Here is a 13,797-nt window from a genome sequence, read left to right as displayed (position 1 = left end):
TATAAGATGCATTCATTAATACGCAACATAAATGATATATTTTGTATTTAAATAACAAGGCTTGCTGTGCAAAAACTCAAGAAAGACTTCTTTTTAAAAATTGTTTTTTCCCCTACCAAGCAAGCAGTCAATCAAATAACAAATAAACACCTGAAAAATTCGACAAAAAAAAATAACCGTACCTTAAACAAGCTCCAAAGACAAAAATAAATTGTCGTTACCTGAACGAGCTCGATTGGTAATCAAGCTCACCGTTGGCTTCTCGCGCATGCGCATTAGGAGAGCGCTCTAAAAAACAAGTAAGCCAACAGCACCACTCTGTGGTAGGAAGCGGTAAGAACAACAAGGCGGAACAAACGTAACGTTTCCTAAAAATCAAAAGTCTGTCAGCAAAACAGTCGAGCGGACGCATTCCAAATTCAACCTGACTGCTTTTCCATTTCAGGTAAATAAGAATATATGGATACATCATAGAGATTGTGTAAATAATTCCAAAAGGTTTACCTTCATCTGAAACTTAATTGAATTTCTTAAAATTGCTTGACTTCTATCCTGCTTGCAGGTAAACGTTACAATAAAATACTTTTGGATTAAAATTAACAGGTGGCGAGGAGTTGGGGAACGGAATTAAAAATTAATTTTCAAAAAATCAGTCACAATGGGACTTGGAGTAAATAATTTAAGAACCACATTAGATCGTTATATTTTGCATTGTGGCCAAAGTTGGCATTCAAACAAAAACAAATATATAAATCCATATTTCTGTGTTTATTTTTGACATTTTTTAGTGTTCTCAGCATGGAGGTGGCAACCAGGAACGGTGATTGCAGAATCCATAGCTTCAAGGTATACTTTGATGCTTTATAGTGGACAAAGTAAAGCACCTACCCTCAGTTGCAGCATCTTGATGATTCACACTTTAAAAAAAAATCCCCACAGAAGAATCCAAAATATCTGCCTGGAAAGTATCATCCAGCAGTTTTATTGAGAAGTAACTCCATCAGAGTCGGAACGAGTGTCCTTATTGCTCTCAGCAGAATCCACTGTCCCAGTTCACACTAAGTAGCCGAAGCTATCTGGTAGAGATTAGGCAACTCACAACACACTCACTTTCATTAAGTGTGAACCAACTTCATGGACATTATGTTTGTTTTTTTTGTTTTTTTTTGCTCAGAGACCACCTAACAAATATTTGGTCCCGATCCCTGAGTGGTACAAAAGTCTCAGTGGGCCTTATCTACTTTCACTGGAAGACAGACACAGCATGCTCATATAGTATTTATAGCTACTTAAGCACTTGACAAGCACAGTGTGTGAATGGAAGGATGGCGGTAACAGTGAGGGAGGGGGAGGGGGATTATGACGCATGTTAAGATTTGTCCTCATGTGTCATATTGTTTTATAAAGCTCAAAGAAAATAATAAAATCATACAACAAACTACAAAACAAAGTGCTTTGGTCACTTGGCATTATTATTATTATTTTGTCGAGGAGACTAAGTGGTGACATGGTGTGCCTCAAGGTTCAATATTAGGTACTGTTTCATTTGACATGATCCCTCTTGGCAGTGTCATAATGAGGTATTTTAATTAAAAAATAAATTCAATAAATTTAGATTGATTTTAATCGAATCAGTTGAGAACATTTATTTATTTTTATTAGTCTATTGTTCAATACGCGTCACACTAATATTAAATATTATTTATATATTTATAATATTAAATATTTACTTATTTATTAGTAAGCGTCACACAATAATATTAAACACAAATGATGATTTTAGCGTGTAATGCTAACTCACATGTGCTTAGGCAGCAGACCTTGTTATCAAGCTACCCATGGTTCCGGTAACCCAGCCCGATGTGGCCACCTTCGGGACGGTCTTCACCAACCACATGCTGACCATCGAGTGGGACGCCTCCAAAGGCTGGCAGGCGCCACTCATCCGGCCTTTCAAGAACTTGTCGCTTCACCCAGCCTGCTCATCACTGCACTATGGAATTCAGGTGAGAAGAAAGGTAAGAACTTTAGAACACCAGGTAATATCTGAACTTATTCTCCACAGCTGTTCGAAGGTCTCAAGGCTTACCGTGGCGATGACAATCGAGTCCGTCTCTTCAGGCCGATGCTCAACATGGAACGCATGGTCATCACCGCAAGGAGAGCTTGTCTACCAGTAAGTTGGATGTAAAAAAACCAGTGGGTGGAAAAATGTATATACAGTTTAAATGAAACAATAAAGTACCTAAGATTGAGCCTTGAGGTACACCAGTACTTCCTCTTTCAGATATTCGACCCATCAGAGTTGCTCGAGTGTATCAGGAAACTTGTCGAAGTCGACCAGAACTGGATCCCTTCCTCCAACACAACCAGTTTGTACATCAGACCTACATTGATCAGCACCGAGGTACCAAGTAGCCACCATTTAAAGTTCTCAACACATACTAAATAATATTTCCTTGCGTTCTAGCCATCTCTGACTGTAGAAAAACCCGGCCGAGCCTTGCTGTTTGTCATCATGAGCCCCGTGGGTTCTTACTTTACGGCGTCCAAAGAGATATCCTTGTGGGCCGACCCGAAGTACACACGGGCCTGGGAAGGAGGGACCGGAGACTGCAAGATGGGAGGGTGGGAAGCTAGTATTAGTGTCACATATAATAACAACGTGGGTTGTTATTGACCTTATTTTTGCCAGGAACTATGGTGGCACCTTATTTGCGCAACACGAGGCGAAGGATTGTGGATGTCAACAAGTTCTGTGGTTGTACGGGAAGGACCATCAAATCACTGAAGTGGGAACCATGAATATCTTTATCCACTGGATCAATGACAACGGAGGTCAGTCCATCCTGACAGACACAATATATATATTTTTTTACTATACTTTTCAAATTTATAGAAGAAGAGCTTGCGACGCCACCTCTGAACGGCCTCATCCTCCCAGGCATTACCCGACGGAGCATCCTGGAACTCACCAGAAAATGGGTAACGCATTTTATTTTCATCATACTTCCCCCTTAAGCTCATTTTCTTCCCTTTAACATAAAGGGGGAATTTAAAGTATCAGAGCGCGACCTGAACATGGCCGAGCTCTGCGGCGCTCTCAAGCAGGGCCGCGTCAAGCAGGTGTTCGGTTCGGGCACTGCCTGTATGATCTGCCCAGTGGGGGAAATCGTTTACTTGGGAGAGGTAGGACAATCATAAGTCCAAATATTTTCACTAATAAATGTCCACAGTGCACTATTATTTATATTTTGTGTCTTTTTGTATAGCGCTTACACATCCCCTGTCAGGACATGAGTTCACAGCTGAGTGCTCGTATTTGCAAGCAACTCACAGATATTCAGGTTGGTATCGCCTTGAAAAATTCAATCCGAATTTTTTTTTGAATTATTCATCATACAAATTGACCACTCCCACAACGGCGCAGATCCCCCCCCAAACAGCAACAGTTTAATTGGTGTTTGCAAGATGAGAGATGTCCACAAATCATAAATATTTCACTTTCAGAAGTTAACTAAATCTGTTTATTATTGTTTTTGTAATCACTGGGAGGCAGGAGATGAGCGCTCCATCTATCATGTAGGCCTCACGAGAGATGTGCGTGCTGCTCGGGTGCCTTCTGAACGCCCCCCCCCCCCCACTTGCACAATGTGCTTTGTGGCTTCATCCCGAGATAGAGGCCCGAGTGGCAAACTCCTGCCTTCTCTCATTAAGCCCGGCGTAATTGCACAAACCCAATTATTGCCTCAGCAATTTTTTTGTGATCTTCAAAAAGCCGAGATGCCGCAAAACGAAGAAGCCTCGGACAAGCGCCGGGGAAGCTTAATGAACAATAAAATCGAGCAAAACAGCGCGTCGGCGCCTTTAAATCTGTTGACATTTCATTTGGAGGCGAGCGGCAACATTGTGCAACAAACAAACGAGTGGTCCGAGGCTGCGGATGAAAGATGGGTTTACTAAGTCGCCCTTCCTGTTCCTCTTTCAAGTTAATTAGAAATCACATCCTTTTGTTTCCCCTTCGCGTGCGTTTATTTACTTTCTCACTTGGACCATTAGAACAAATTTGCAGAATGAGAGGCAAATAATTGGATTTGTCGCCGCAGCTGTCACGGATTGGGGGAACATTTTGTTGTGATTGTTATTATTCCTCCTCTCTGTTGTGTCGCCCCGCCGATTTGCTCAAGGGTGTTTAATTTCATTTTTTCTCATTTGTGATTTGCAATTAAGAGGCACTGGGTGAGAAGAACTTTTATTGCTTAGTGACAAGAGTTTTTTCTTGTCAATCTTATTTTGTCTTGCAGTGCGGACGCACACCCAGTGATTGGACAACCCTCGTCTAACTTGGACTGGAAAATTTAACTCACATGCAATCTTTTCACTGTCCTTGCATTGTACTGAGAATGGAAAAAGAAAATTGTGCAAAGTGCATGAAGTGACTTGTCTCATGCAATCGTGCTTAATAAATTACATTCACACGACAACCTTACTTTTTTATTTTTTTTATAGCACCAAGGATTCAAAAGCAAGTTAAATATGGAGTAAGAAATGTAACCTGGTAAAAAAAACAACTTTAAATTAGTTCATTGGTCCACTTTATTTTTATATATAAATAAAATAATTAAATATATTGTATGTATCTGTGGCTTTTGCTTAATTAAATATTTGGTTAAAATATTAGAATTAAAACATCAATTGGAATTTTTATTTATTTTATTTTTTGTCAATTTAAAAAAAAAATTCAAACTTGGGCCTTGAGCACAAAAGTTTACACACCCCTGCCCGAGATTAAAGGTGCCCCTAATGATGTGGCACAATAAAACCCAACATTTTATGTTTAGCATGGAAATGATTCTTTGTGATCAAAAAGCAGGAACCCTCCATTTGTCCCCCAAAATGATGTTGATGATGTCCCGTCACTTCATGTTAAGGCGCCCGTGACATTCACGCAAGGGCACAAGAGAGGCGTCGGGATGTAATTCGAGGCAAAGGAGCGAGCGAGGGCCAGGGAGAAGGGAGACGGAGGAGAGCGAGAGGAAGATGGCAGCCATTCAGCTCCAAAGAGCCACGTTTGGCTCTGAGCATGTGCGGCCGCCCTTTCCTCCCCTCTGGCCGGGGGGGCTTGATGTGATTTGACAAGAACTGCGCTGTCATCTTGAGTTAGTCCAATTTGAAAGTCTAATTAATGAACTCGGCGCCACTTTGTGTAGTCGTCTTTGCTTCCTCTTCTGGGGCCTGTTTGTCTCCTATTTGCCTTTTCTTTTACCCTCCCTTTGAGCATTCACTTGATAGCCATTTTTTTTTTTATCTTGTTAAAAACGTGCAGTATTTTAAAAATAGTATTAAATATTTTATACATTATTTTTTTATTACAATGAAAGGAACACATACATTTGATTTAATTTTTTTTTATTGTATTAAAGTAATATTACTGTTGAGCTTTTTTAGTTTTAGTATTAAATATTTTATATATTATTTTTTACAATGAAAGGAACATACATTTAATTAAAAAAAAATCAATCTAAAAATCATGTTTGTATTATATTAAAGTAATATTAATTACTTTATTAATATAATATTCTATTACTAATATAATATTAACTGATTCTTTTGCAAATCAGGTCATTTAACTCTTAATGACTTTTAATGCCATGTCTGCATTTACCAGAGGGTGGCGCTAGCAGCAAACAAACCCACAAGCTCTCTCTTTAAAAAAAAAAAAAAAATGCTGTGCACCTTTGGAGGCCTGCCGCTCAAACCCATTGCAGAACTAATCTATTTCCATGGCCGTGTTAATCCACAACACATTGATGGCATCATTTAATCACAAAATCATCATCATCGTGATCGCCATCATCCTACTGTCCCTTTTCGGACGCATTAATTTTTTTTTTTTGGGGGGGTAAATAAGAGCTGGTGATTAAAAAGAGATTACCGCATGCCTTCACATAGACAGACAGACAGCGGTGTGATGGGTTTTGTTAACACGAGAGGAACACTGGGCGGCGGTTGTGCGCGCCTGACATGACATCTACGTTATCCTCCCCGCCGCTCATGTTATCTCTCTTGGCTTAGAGTTTTAGGAGACTTTTGAACAGCAGCGCTGCTTAAGAGCTTAGAGTAAATGGATGGACGGCTAGATGGACGGATGGATGGAGATCAGGCGCGCACACACTCACCCGGAGATCAGTGTCACTCACACAGCTTCAGCACCAAAGCCTGATTTGCTTTGTGGTAAAAGCTGTTTTAGTTCTCATCGGGGTTGTAATGGAGAAGAAGAAACACTTTCATTCATATCGTTTTAGGCCATGGGAGGGGTCGGGGAGGATCATTCTCCAAGGCCACACTTGATTTTTAAAACGAACGATTGATGGGCCGAGTCATTCGGATATTTTGTAAAAATACACGAATCGCCTTGTGAAATAAAAAAATCTTTTCAAAAATAATTTAAAAAATGAAGTCCTCAATGCCCCCCACGCTCAATTAAACATCAATGTACTAATTATTCAGTGGTATGCCGAATATTTGTCTACATGTGTATCAAAAGGGAGAGATGTTACTTCTGACTAATGCTCTCCAGGCCTGGCAGCTGGCACCACACTGTCTCCCTGCAGGTGGGAGTGAGTCACACACACACACACGGACACACACACACATAGTAACCCATTGCATGCTGACCACCTCAGCAATGTGCCAGCTTAGGCAACGAGCGTGGCAGCCAACTGGCCAATGAACAACTTCCGTCCCATAAAAAAAACTCCCAAATCTGTTTTATCAATTTAATGTGAAATGCACGTTCGACACGAGTTGAACTCGATTAATACAAAGAGGTTTTATTCCGCAACTTCAAATGTGCACAATTTCTTTTTTTTTTCAACCACACACAGCGACTGTGTTTTTGCATAAATGTGAAGTGCGTTCGCTGAAACAACACAGCCGTCAGACGCCTGCCAAGTCTGAACGTGGGGTGCGGAGAGGGACATAAATGACCCAATTGTGACACCGTGCGTATGTGTTTGCCTTTTGCCTTTCTGTCTTATGAATGTTCATTTATGTGCTCGTTTGAATGAAAGAAAAAAAAATAAAAAAGTCATGTATGCATACGGTGGTTTAACTATCACAATATAGAAATAAAGAGAGTTTTTCTTGCGGAAGAAAAAAAAAACGAACAGTGCATAAAGGGTTCTTTGACGAGCTGGTGTCTTGTGTGTGTTTGGGCAAGGGGGGCAGGTTTTGGACCCTCTGAACTCCCCTCGGCGGTGACCCACTGCAAGTGGGGCTCGACAATACCTCGTGTTTGTACGTTAAGACAACATAACTCTGTTGCAGAATCCAAACACTTCCAAAACCTCAATGTTATTGCACTTCTGGCTTGCACACATTGATGGCGTTATGTGGACAGAACGTTTTTTTCATCAGTTAAAATGGAGCTTTGACGTCTATAGCCGTCATTGGCACTGAATGAGTTAACCATTGAGATGATAATAATAATAATAATAATACTTAATACTTAATAATAATAATACTTAATAATAATAATAATAATAAATTCATTTATTCCATGACAAAAAAAGTTGGTAAGTCCATGATGGTAAAAAAAAATTAATTAAAAAATAAAAATCCACTTCATGTCAGCCAATTCTTAAATTTATTTGCTTAGCTGAAAAGTCATAAAAAATCAGGGTTGAGTTTTAATAATCACTCAACCATTAAAACGTCCTTAGTCATTTATTTGCACTTTATTCTCTCGATACATTGAGAGAAGTTGCTCCTCCCCTTTACATAAGCGCTGCATTTACATTGTGTCTGCGTCTTTTTACCGTTATGAAGGTTTAATGTCAGGTTGCATGCGTGTCGCCACCTTGTCTTCCGTTTTTTTATTTTTTTTATTCATCCGCATCATCCACAACAGCACCTGTCAAAAGGTGAAAGCGCCACTTTGATAAATATAATGATTAGCAAGAAGGCAGACAAAGTGACGGGAAGGCAAATAATAGGTGGACGTTTTGCCCGCTGCTCTACACTGAGAGTGGCACAAGGGGATTATTTGGGGTGAGGGAGGGGGGGGAGTGAAATTCAAGGGCATTTGTTCCACGGGGGCGTCGAGCGGCCTCTGAACGTTGCCGAATCAAGCTAATGTCAGTGTGAAAGCATCAATCTGTCAACAAAACCTCACTTGCTGGGTCAAAAGGCTTTCAGCGTTGCGGCGAAAGACAAAAAAAAGCAAAAAAACCTTCCGTATTTTCCAAATGAGTAAGAAAGCGGCGTAGAGTGAAAGGGGAAAATTGTTACCATTTACCTTTGAGAAGCAAAGGAGGAAGCATATAGGAAGCCGAGGTATTATCAACATTGATTGTGGCTGTAATTTTGACACTTTGGAAAAAGAGCCACTCGCTCGTGCTTTTCAAGCATCTCCAAGGCCATGAACGGATTTTTTTTTTTTTTGCTTGATGTTGTATAGTGACGCCATTATATCCATTTGCTTGATCGTGTATAGTGACGCCATTATATCCACTTTCGTAACTTAGTGAAACACATACAACAAATAGAAAAAGTCTACCCTTGTTTCAATCCTTGGATTTTTCTGAAATGAAATTGCGCAAGTCTACACACCCATTCACACGCCCGCCACAGTTTAGCTTTCCTTTTTTAACTATTTTTGTGTTTTTGCGTCAGGTGACGGCTGACACATATAATTGTTTGGGGTGAATTGTAGGGTCGGCTCGGGTAACCCCCTCCACCCTTAGGAGTGTTTTATTATCAGAAACAGGAAGTCCCGCGTGGGTGCCTAGAACAATGAGCGTTGTCGTGGGGCAGACGGGCCCAATGACCTCACCTCCACGTTTGGACGCCGACGATAACAAATCGTTTATCTTTTCAATGGGCCGAGCGATGACCGATTTACAAGGTCATGGCGGCCGATCGGGTTACAATGATCAATTGGGTTCTTTCGGGGTCATTTAAAGTCATTCCTGTCCAGCATGTGATTTTTAGAGTTTTAGCCAGCTTGACTATATTTTACCGGTAAGGTGGTATCGGTGTGCAGTATCGGAGCAGACGTATTATTGAAGAACTAATTTAGTCTGTTCAAACATATATTTTTTAATTCTTTGCATAGTCTCTGTTGTTCACACTTTAACGACCTATATGTGATAATCGTGGCGTGTTGAGGATATGTAAGATATGCGAGGCTTGAGGAGAATGTCAGAGAAAATGTGTCAGATTTGCTCGCCTTTGTTGCGCGTGGTTGTCACTGTGTGTGTGCGTGCGTGTGACTGCCATCCCTGTCGGTTTTAGTTATTAGTCACTGGCTCGGTTGAGAGGCGCCTCTTTTTTTTTTTTTTTTTTTTAACAAAATAGTTTTTTTTTTTGAACTCCTAAATCCATAAGCAGACAGATGTAAGCTGGTGACCAAATACAGACGTATATTAGGCATTCCCTTGGATCCAGCAAGCGGCTTGATGGGACATAAATGCAATCATATCCTTTTCTCCCAAATCCCTCGGAGCTTTTTGCACCCCCTCCCTCCCCCTCCCCTCCCTCACCACAGCTGATAGACTGTTAAAATACAGATGCTATTGGCGCTAAGTCTGCGGAGATCATTCTTATGTTCACCATATGCTTTGCCTTTTAAATTTGGTTGCGCTGCAGCTTCTCTAAAGTGCTGATAACACTTTTTAAGCAGCCTGAGTAAGAATTGTGTGGGAAGCGGTGCCGCCGTATAATATGAAATTAAGATAAACTGAGTGTGCATTTTTGGAAACAGCCTTTAAAAATCAGAATGTTTTCTTTTGGGATATTGTGTGTGTGTGTGGGAACGAAAAGCAATAACCCCAATTACTGTAATTGAGTTTGACAAATAATAATACCAGATTATCAGCATTCATCATGATATGCTTGAATAATGCTAGCCAGATGCTGACGTTTTGTCGGGCTAAATCCAAAGCGGACATCTGACAATTGTGTGAACTTTAATAACCCCAAAATGACATTGTGGTCATATTTAAAAAAACAAAACAAAAAGGAAATAAAACATCATGATGGATTTTTTTAAATAGAATAAATGGAGGAAAAATGATGGATTTTTTAAAAATAGAATAAATCTGTGTGTTGGAAATGAGCAAAATGCAACGATGCGATTATGAACTAGAGGAATTTCGGTGAGCTTTCAACAGGAAGTGCTCGTCTTGACCCCTGCTTCCTCCATTGCGCTTTGTTTATACTCCAACAACTTCCTGTGCTTCCTTCTTACTCCTCCGTCTCGGACGGAACAATCATCATGCATTTATGTGATCAAACAGCAAAGTAAAAAAAAAAAAAAAAGACAGCAGTAAATGACTGTAATGTGTCATTTCAGCCGCTAGAGGGAGTTTAAGCCTGAGCTATATTTGACCAGATGAGGAGTTGAAATTGAATCAGTTGGGAAATACATTTTAAAAATAATTTCTGGAAAATATTGATGTGTATTTTTAGTCATAATTTTCATAAATCAAATTAGAAAGAATTCATAGGGAAAAAAAACACAAATAACTCTTTCTGTTGCTATTAACCGACTGTGGACTCAATGATTTAGTCTTGTCAAGCTCTGAGTGCCGGTTTTAGGGGTTGCCTCCGTGTTTTTTTTGGCCAGACTCTCAAGCCTCAGGCAGCAGGGGGTCCGGGGCACGCCGCCAAATTTTCCCAAGCTAGCTGGACCGGGAGGAATACCTGCTGCTTTAGCATGTTTGTACACGCGTCTCGGCTTTAATTCAATAATGTCGCAGACTGACTTCACTGTCCTCCTTTTGTACGTACGTGCCAGAGGGAAATTTAAAAAAAAGGCAATTTGTAGCATGACAGTCAAATAGGCAGCGGTGAGGTTGGATTGCGTGGAGGAAGAAAATGAAGATCATCATCCCACTGATTAACATACAGATAAGCAACAATAGGTCTATTCTGAGTCCAAGTTAGGCTCGTTCGAGCCTCAGACTTTTAACAACAAACAACGACAGCGAAATAAACCTCAGGAGTGTTTCGCATGATTTTGATTCGATGCACCTTTTAAATAAATGAGGACATGTGAGATGCTTAGTTTTGATGTATCAGGAGCGATTACAAAAACACAGGCCACAGCTCCATGACTCGGCCAAATCGTTCTTTCGAAACATAACAGAGAAAATGTCGAGCTTTGTTCCCGAGTTATACAAGTAGGAGAGGATGAAAGAATTCTGAAAAATGGATTTTCCAAGGATTAAATAGTGCTATGGAGTGGACACCTTTGTAGCTTTCTTTTTTTTAGGAACCAATTTAGCTGTTTTGGTCAAAAATGTAAAACCTTTGTCCGATTTTTGCCGTTTTTAAAATATCAACAATATACGTTGTGACCATTTGAAATGCGACAAACGGCAACTTCAAAATTGACCTTGATTGACAAACGGACTGAAACACAGCCGCACTTTGACGCTAAATGACTAACGATGTGTGTCATCGGCGACTTATCACTCTTCAGACGCTCCCTCGTTTCCCCGCCGAGCTAACTTTAGACCAAAGACGCCGCCGATGACCGCCTTTTGTTTTCCGCCGCTTTAGCCGAACGCAAACTAACCAAGTGTGAAAGCGAATTGGACAGGGATCAGCCGTACGATAGAGTTTTGTCAGCCTCTGAAGCCCATCGGTCGGCCCCCGCACGTTCGCTGATTGCCCCTGAGCCCTTTCCCTCCTCTGCTCAGGCACACTGTGGCATTTACAAGGTACAGTGGGCAGCAAACTGCACATTAGAAGAAGGAAGCAGGGGAGGTACAGTGAGGCAGGGGGATGAATCATTTCATTTAGCTGGAGTGAAATTGCTCATGCTCTACATAAGGTAGTCGATAAACACGGAGCGTTATAATAAGCGCTCAATGATTTCAATGCATGAAGTGAACGATTGTTTTGAAAACAACAATCATTTTCAGACGTCATATTGTGAGATTATGCCGTATTATAATACAGCCGTAGTTTAGCTCACACTCCCTTGACGGAAATCTTTTTAGATGCAGGTATGAGTCAGATAGGAGGAGACATCTGTCAGTCCTTCAAATATATTCTCCCCAATGCAATTTATGAGGCTTCTTTTGTAGGGCTCAGCTGACAAAAAAAAAGTGGGGTTGATCTTGTACAAGAAGTAAACAAAGTCCCAAACAAATGTTGATAGTCCTCGGCGAGACAAGCTAGCCTTTGTTTTAATCTGGGGCTGCTTTGCTCCATCTAGCTTAGACCGTTTTAAATCTGAGTTCAATGTGCCAGTGAGAAAAATATTGGCCTCAGGATTTGGTCCAAAGACCCAAAGCACAAATTTATCATAATACCAAAGACTGAACATCGTCCTGCTATTCTTTCATACCTGTAACATGTAATTCACATTCGACATATGGCGCGCGGCGGTCTCAGGGTCGCACGTAGCTCGACATTCTCTGCCATTGTCAAGTGAGATATATAGAGATGATTGCTTGCTGTCGGCCATGAGTGGCAAAGTTACACAATCTACAATCCATTAAAACGGCTCAGCAAGAATTTTTTTCCCCTCAAAAATCGATCGTGTGCTTTATAATTAGATGCACTTTTTGTATGGATGATTTGTGACTACCGAGATGTAAAAAGATGACTATGCAAATTAGTTTCATCTAAGTCAAACTTGCTAACCTCTCGAGCTTCCCCTAATGAACTCAAATTGGCGTGGGCAACATTTTCCAAATTTTGCAAATTTATAATAAGCTTCAAACGGTGATTGTGCCGATATAAGAGTGAGCCAGAGGGTTACCTTATTATTGTTATCAAAGTAAAGCCAGCTTCTCTCGTGGCGCTCTTGAGGGACTCCACTCATTCTCTGCTCATAGACACATGGGAAATCTAAACAACGCCCCAATACTGTACACAACCCCCTTTTCCGGAGAACACACACACACACACACACACACACACACACACACACACACACACACACACACACACACACACACACACACACACACACACACACACACACACACTCGGCTTCACGTGGTTTTATTTGTGAAATGAGTCCATTCTCTCTGACCCTGTCTTTTCATCAGTAACGGTAATGCATATTTTAGTCCCTTTCCCCCCCATGCTTGTTTTACTAATTGGTGACTATACTTTGCCTAACACCGATCGTCTTTGATCATCTCAGATCATTACGTTTACCTCATTAAGCTGCGTTGTGTGATTTTTTTTTTTTTTAGCCGTCTACCCCCCCAAAAAAAACACAAAAATTAAGGGTACACGTGAAATTGGATTAATAATACATCGTGAGTCTACTCTGTTGTTTTTTTTGGATTTATTGTGTAATTAATGTCGCATTGTCTTGTGGCGAGACGGACAGTTTCCGGGAGGGATTAATTTCCAAAGGCAGATTTGCTTCAGTAAACAAATAAAAGTACAGTTGGAATCATGAAAAAAAAAGTTCAACTTTGGCTGGCCTCTTGTTGGAAAGGAACTCATTTGCTGAGTGGAACTAAATTCTGATGAAGTTAAAAGCTTGACGACCCTATCCAACAAGCTGCGCAAAGCGGCCATTTTGTTTCAATTACCAAAGATTGTCTTCTTTTCTCCGGCATTGTCACGTTTCTTTCCGACGTGCGCTACAGATTTCTCAGCGACCTTGTAATTCATCCGCATTAAGCTCCACTTTCACTCACTTTGTGTGTCACATTCTCCGCCCCAACCCTCGGTGTTTTATCCGAGATATCATCCCCGACAATAGCTTGTTGTCTTTGCTTTGTTGCCGACAGCTTCATTGTGTATCCAAGCGCTAATTGC

At 40.7% G+C, this 13,797-nt stretch overlaps 2 protein-coding genes across 20 annotated transcripts in view; both read left to right on the top strand.

The window, feature by feature from the left end:
* LOC119117275 overlaps positions 1–13,797 on the top strand; it is a 376,942-nt gene that overhangs the window by 33,721 nt on the left and 329,424 nt on the right. The gene's annotated exons all lie outside the window — the stretch shown is intronic.
* Positions 158–4,474, top strand: bcat1 (branched chain amino-acid transaminase 1, cytosolic). 2 transcript variants are annotated; one of them, XM_037243432.1, is made up of 11 exons: positions 158–445; positions 789–846; positions 1,812–2,006; positions 2,066–2,176; positions 2,288–2,407; positions 2,471–2,628; positions 2,696–2,838; positions 2,900–2,985; positions 3,049–3,189; positions 3,273–3,347; positions 4,305–4,474. In XM_037243432.1, the coding sequence occupies exons 2-11, from the start codon at positions 799–801 to the stop codon at positions 4,341–4,343; spliced, it is 1,116 nt and encodes a 371-aa protein (XP_037099327.1). In that variant the 5' UTR covers positions 158–445; positions 789–798; the 3' UTR covers positions 4,344–4,474. The 2 variants fall into 2 exon arrangements, with proteins under 2 accessions (XP_037099327.1, XP_037099328.1); XM_037243433.1 differs by having other exon boundaries at positions 158–846.

Source organism: Syngnathus acus, chromosome 23 (genome assembly GCF_901709675.1).
Source record: "Syngnathus acus chromosome 23, fSynAcu1.2, whole genome shotgun sequence".
In the NCBI taxonomy this organism is placed as follows: Eukaryota; Metazoa; Chordata; class Actinopteri; order Syngnathiformes; family Syngnathidae; genus Syngnathus; species Syngnathus acus.
This window is presented reverse-complemented; position numbering and strand designations above follow the sequence as displayed.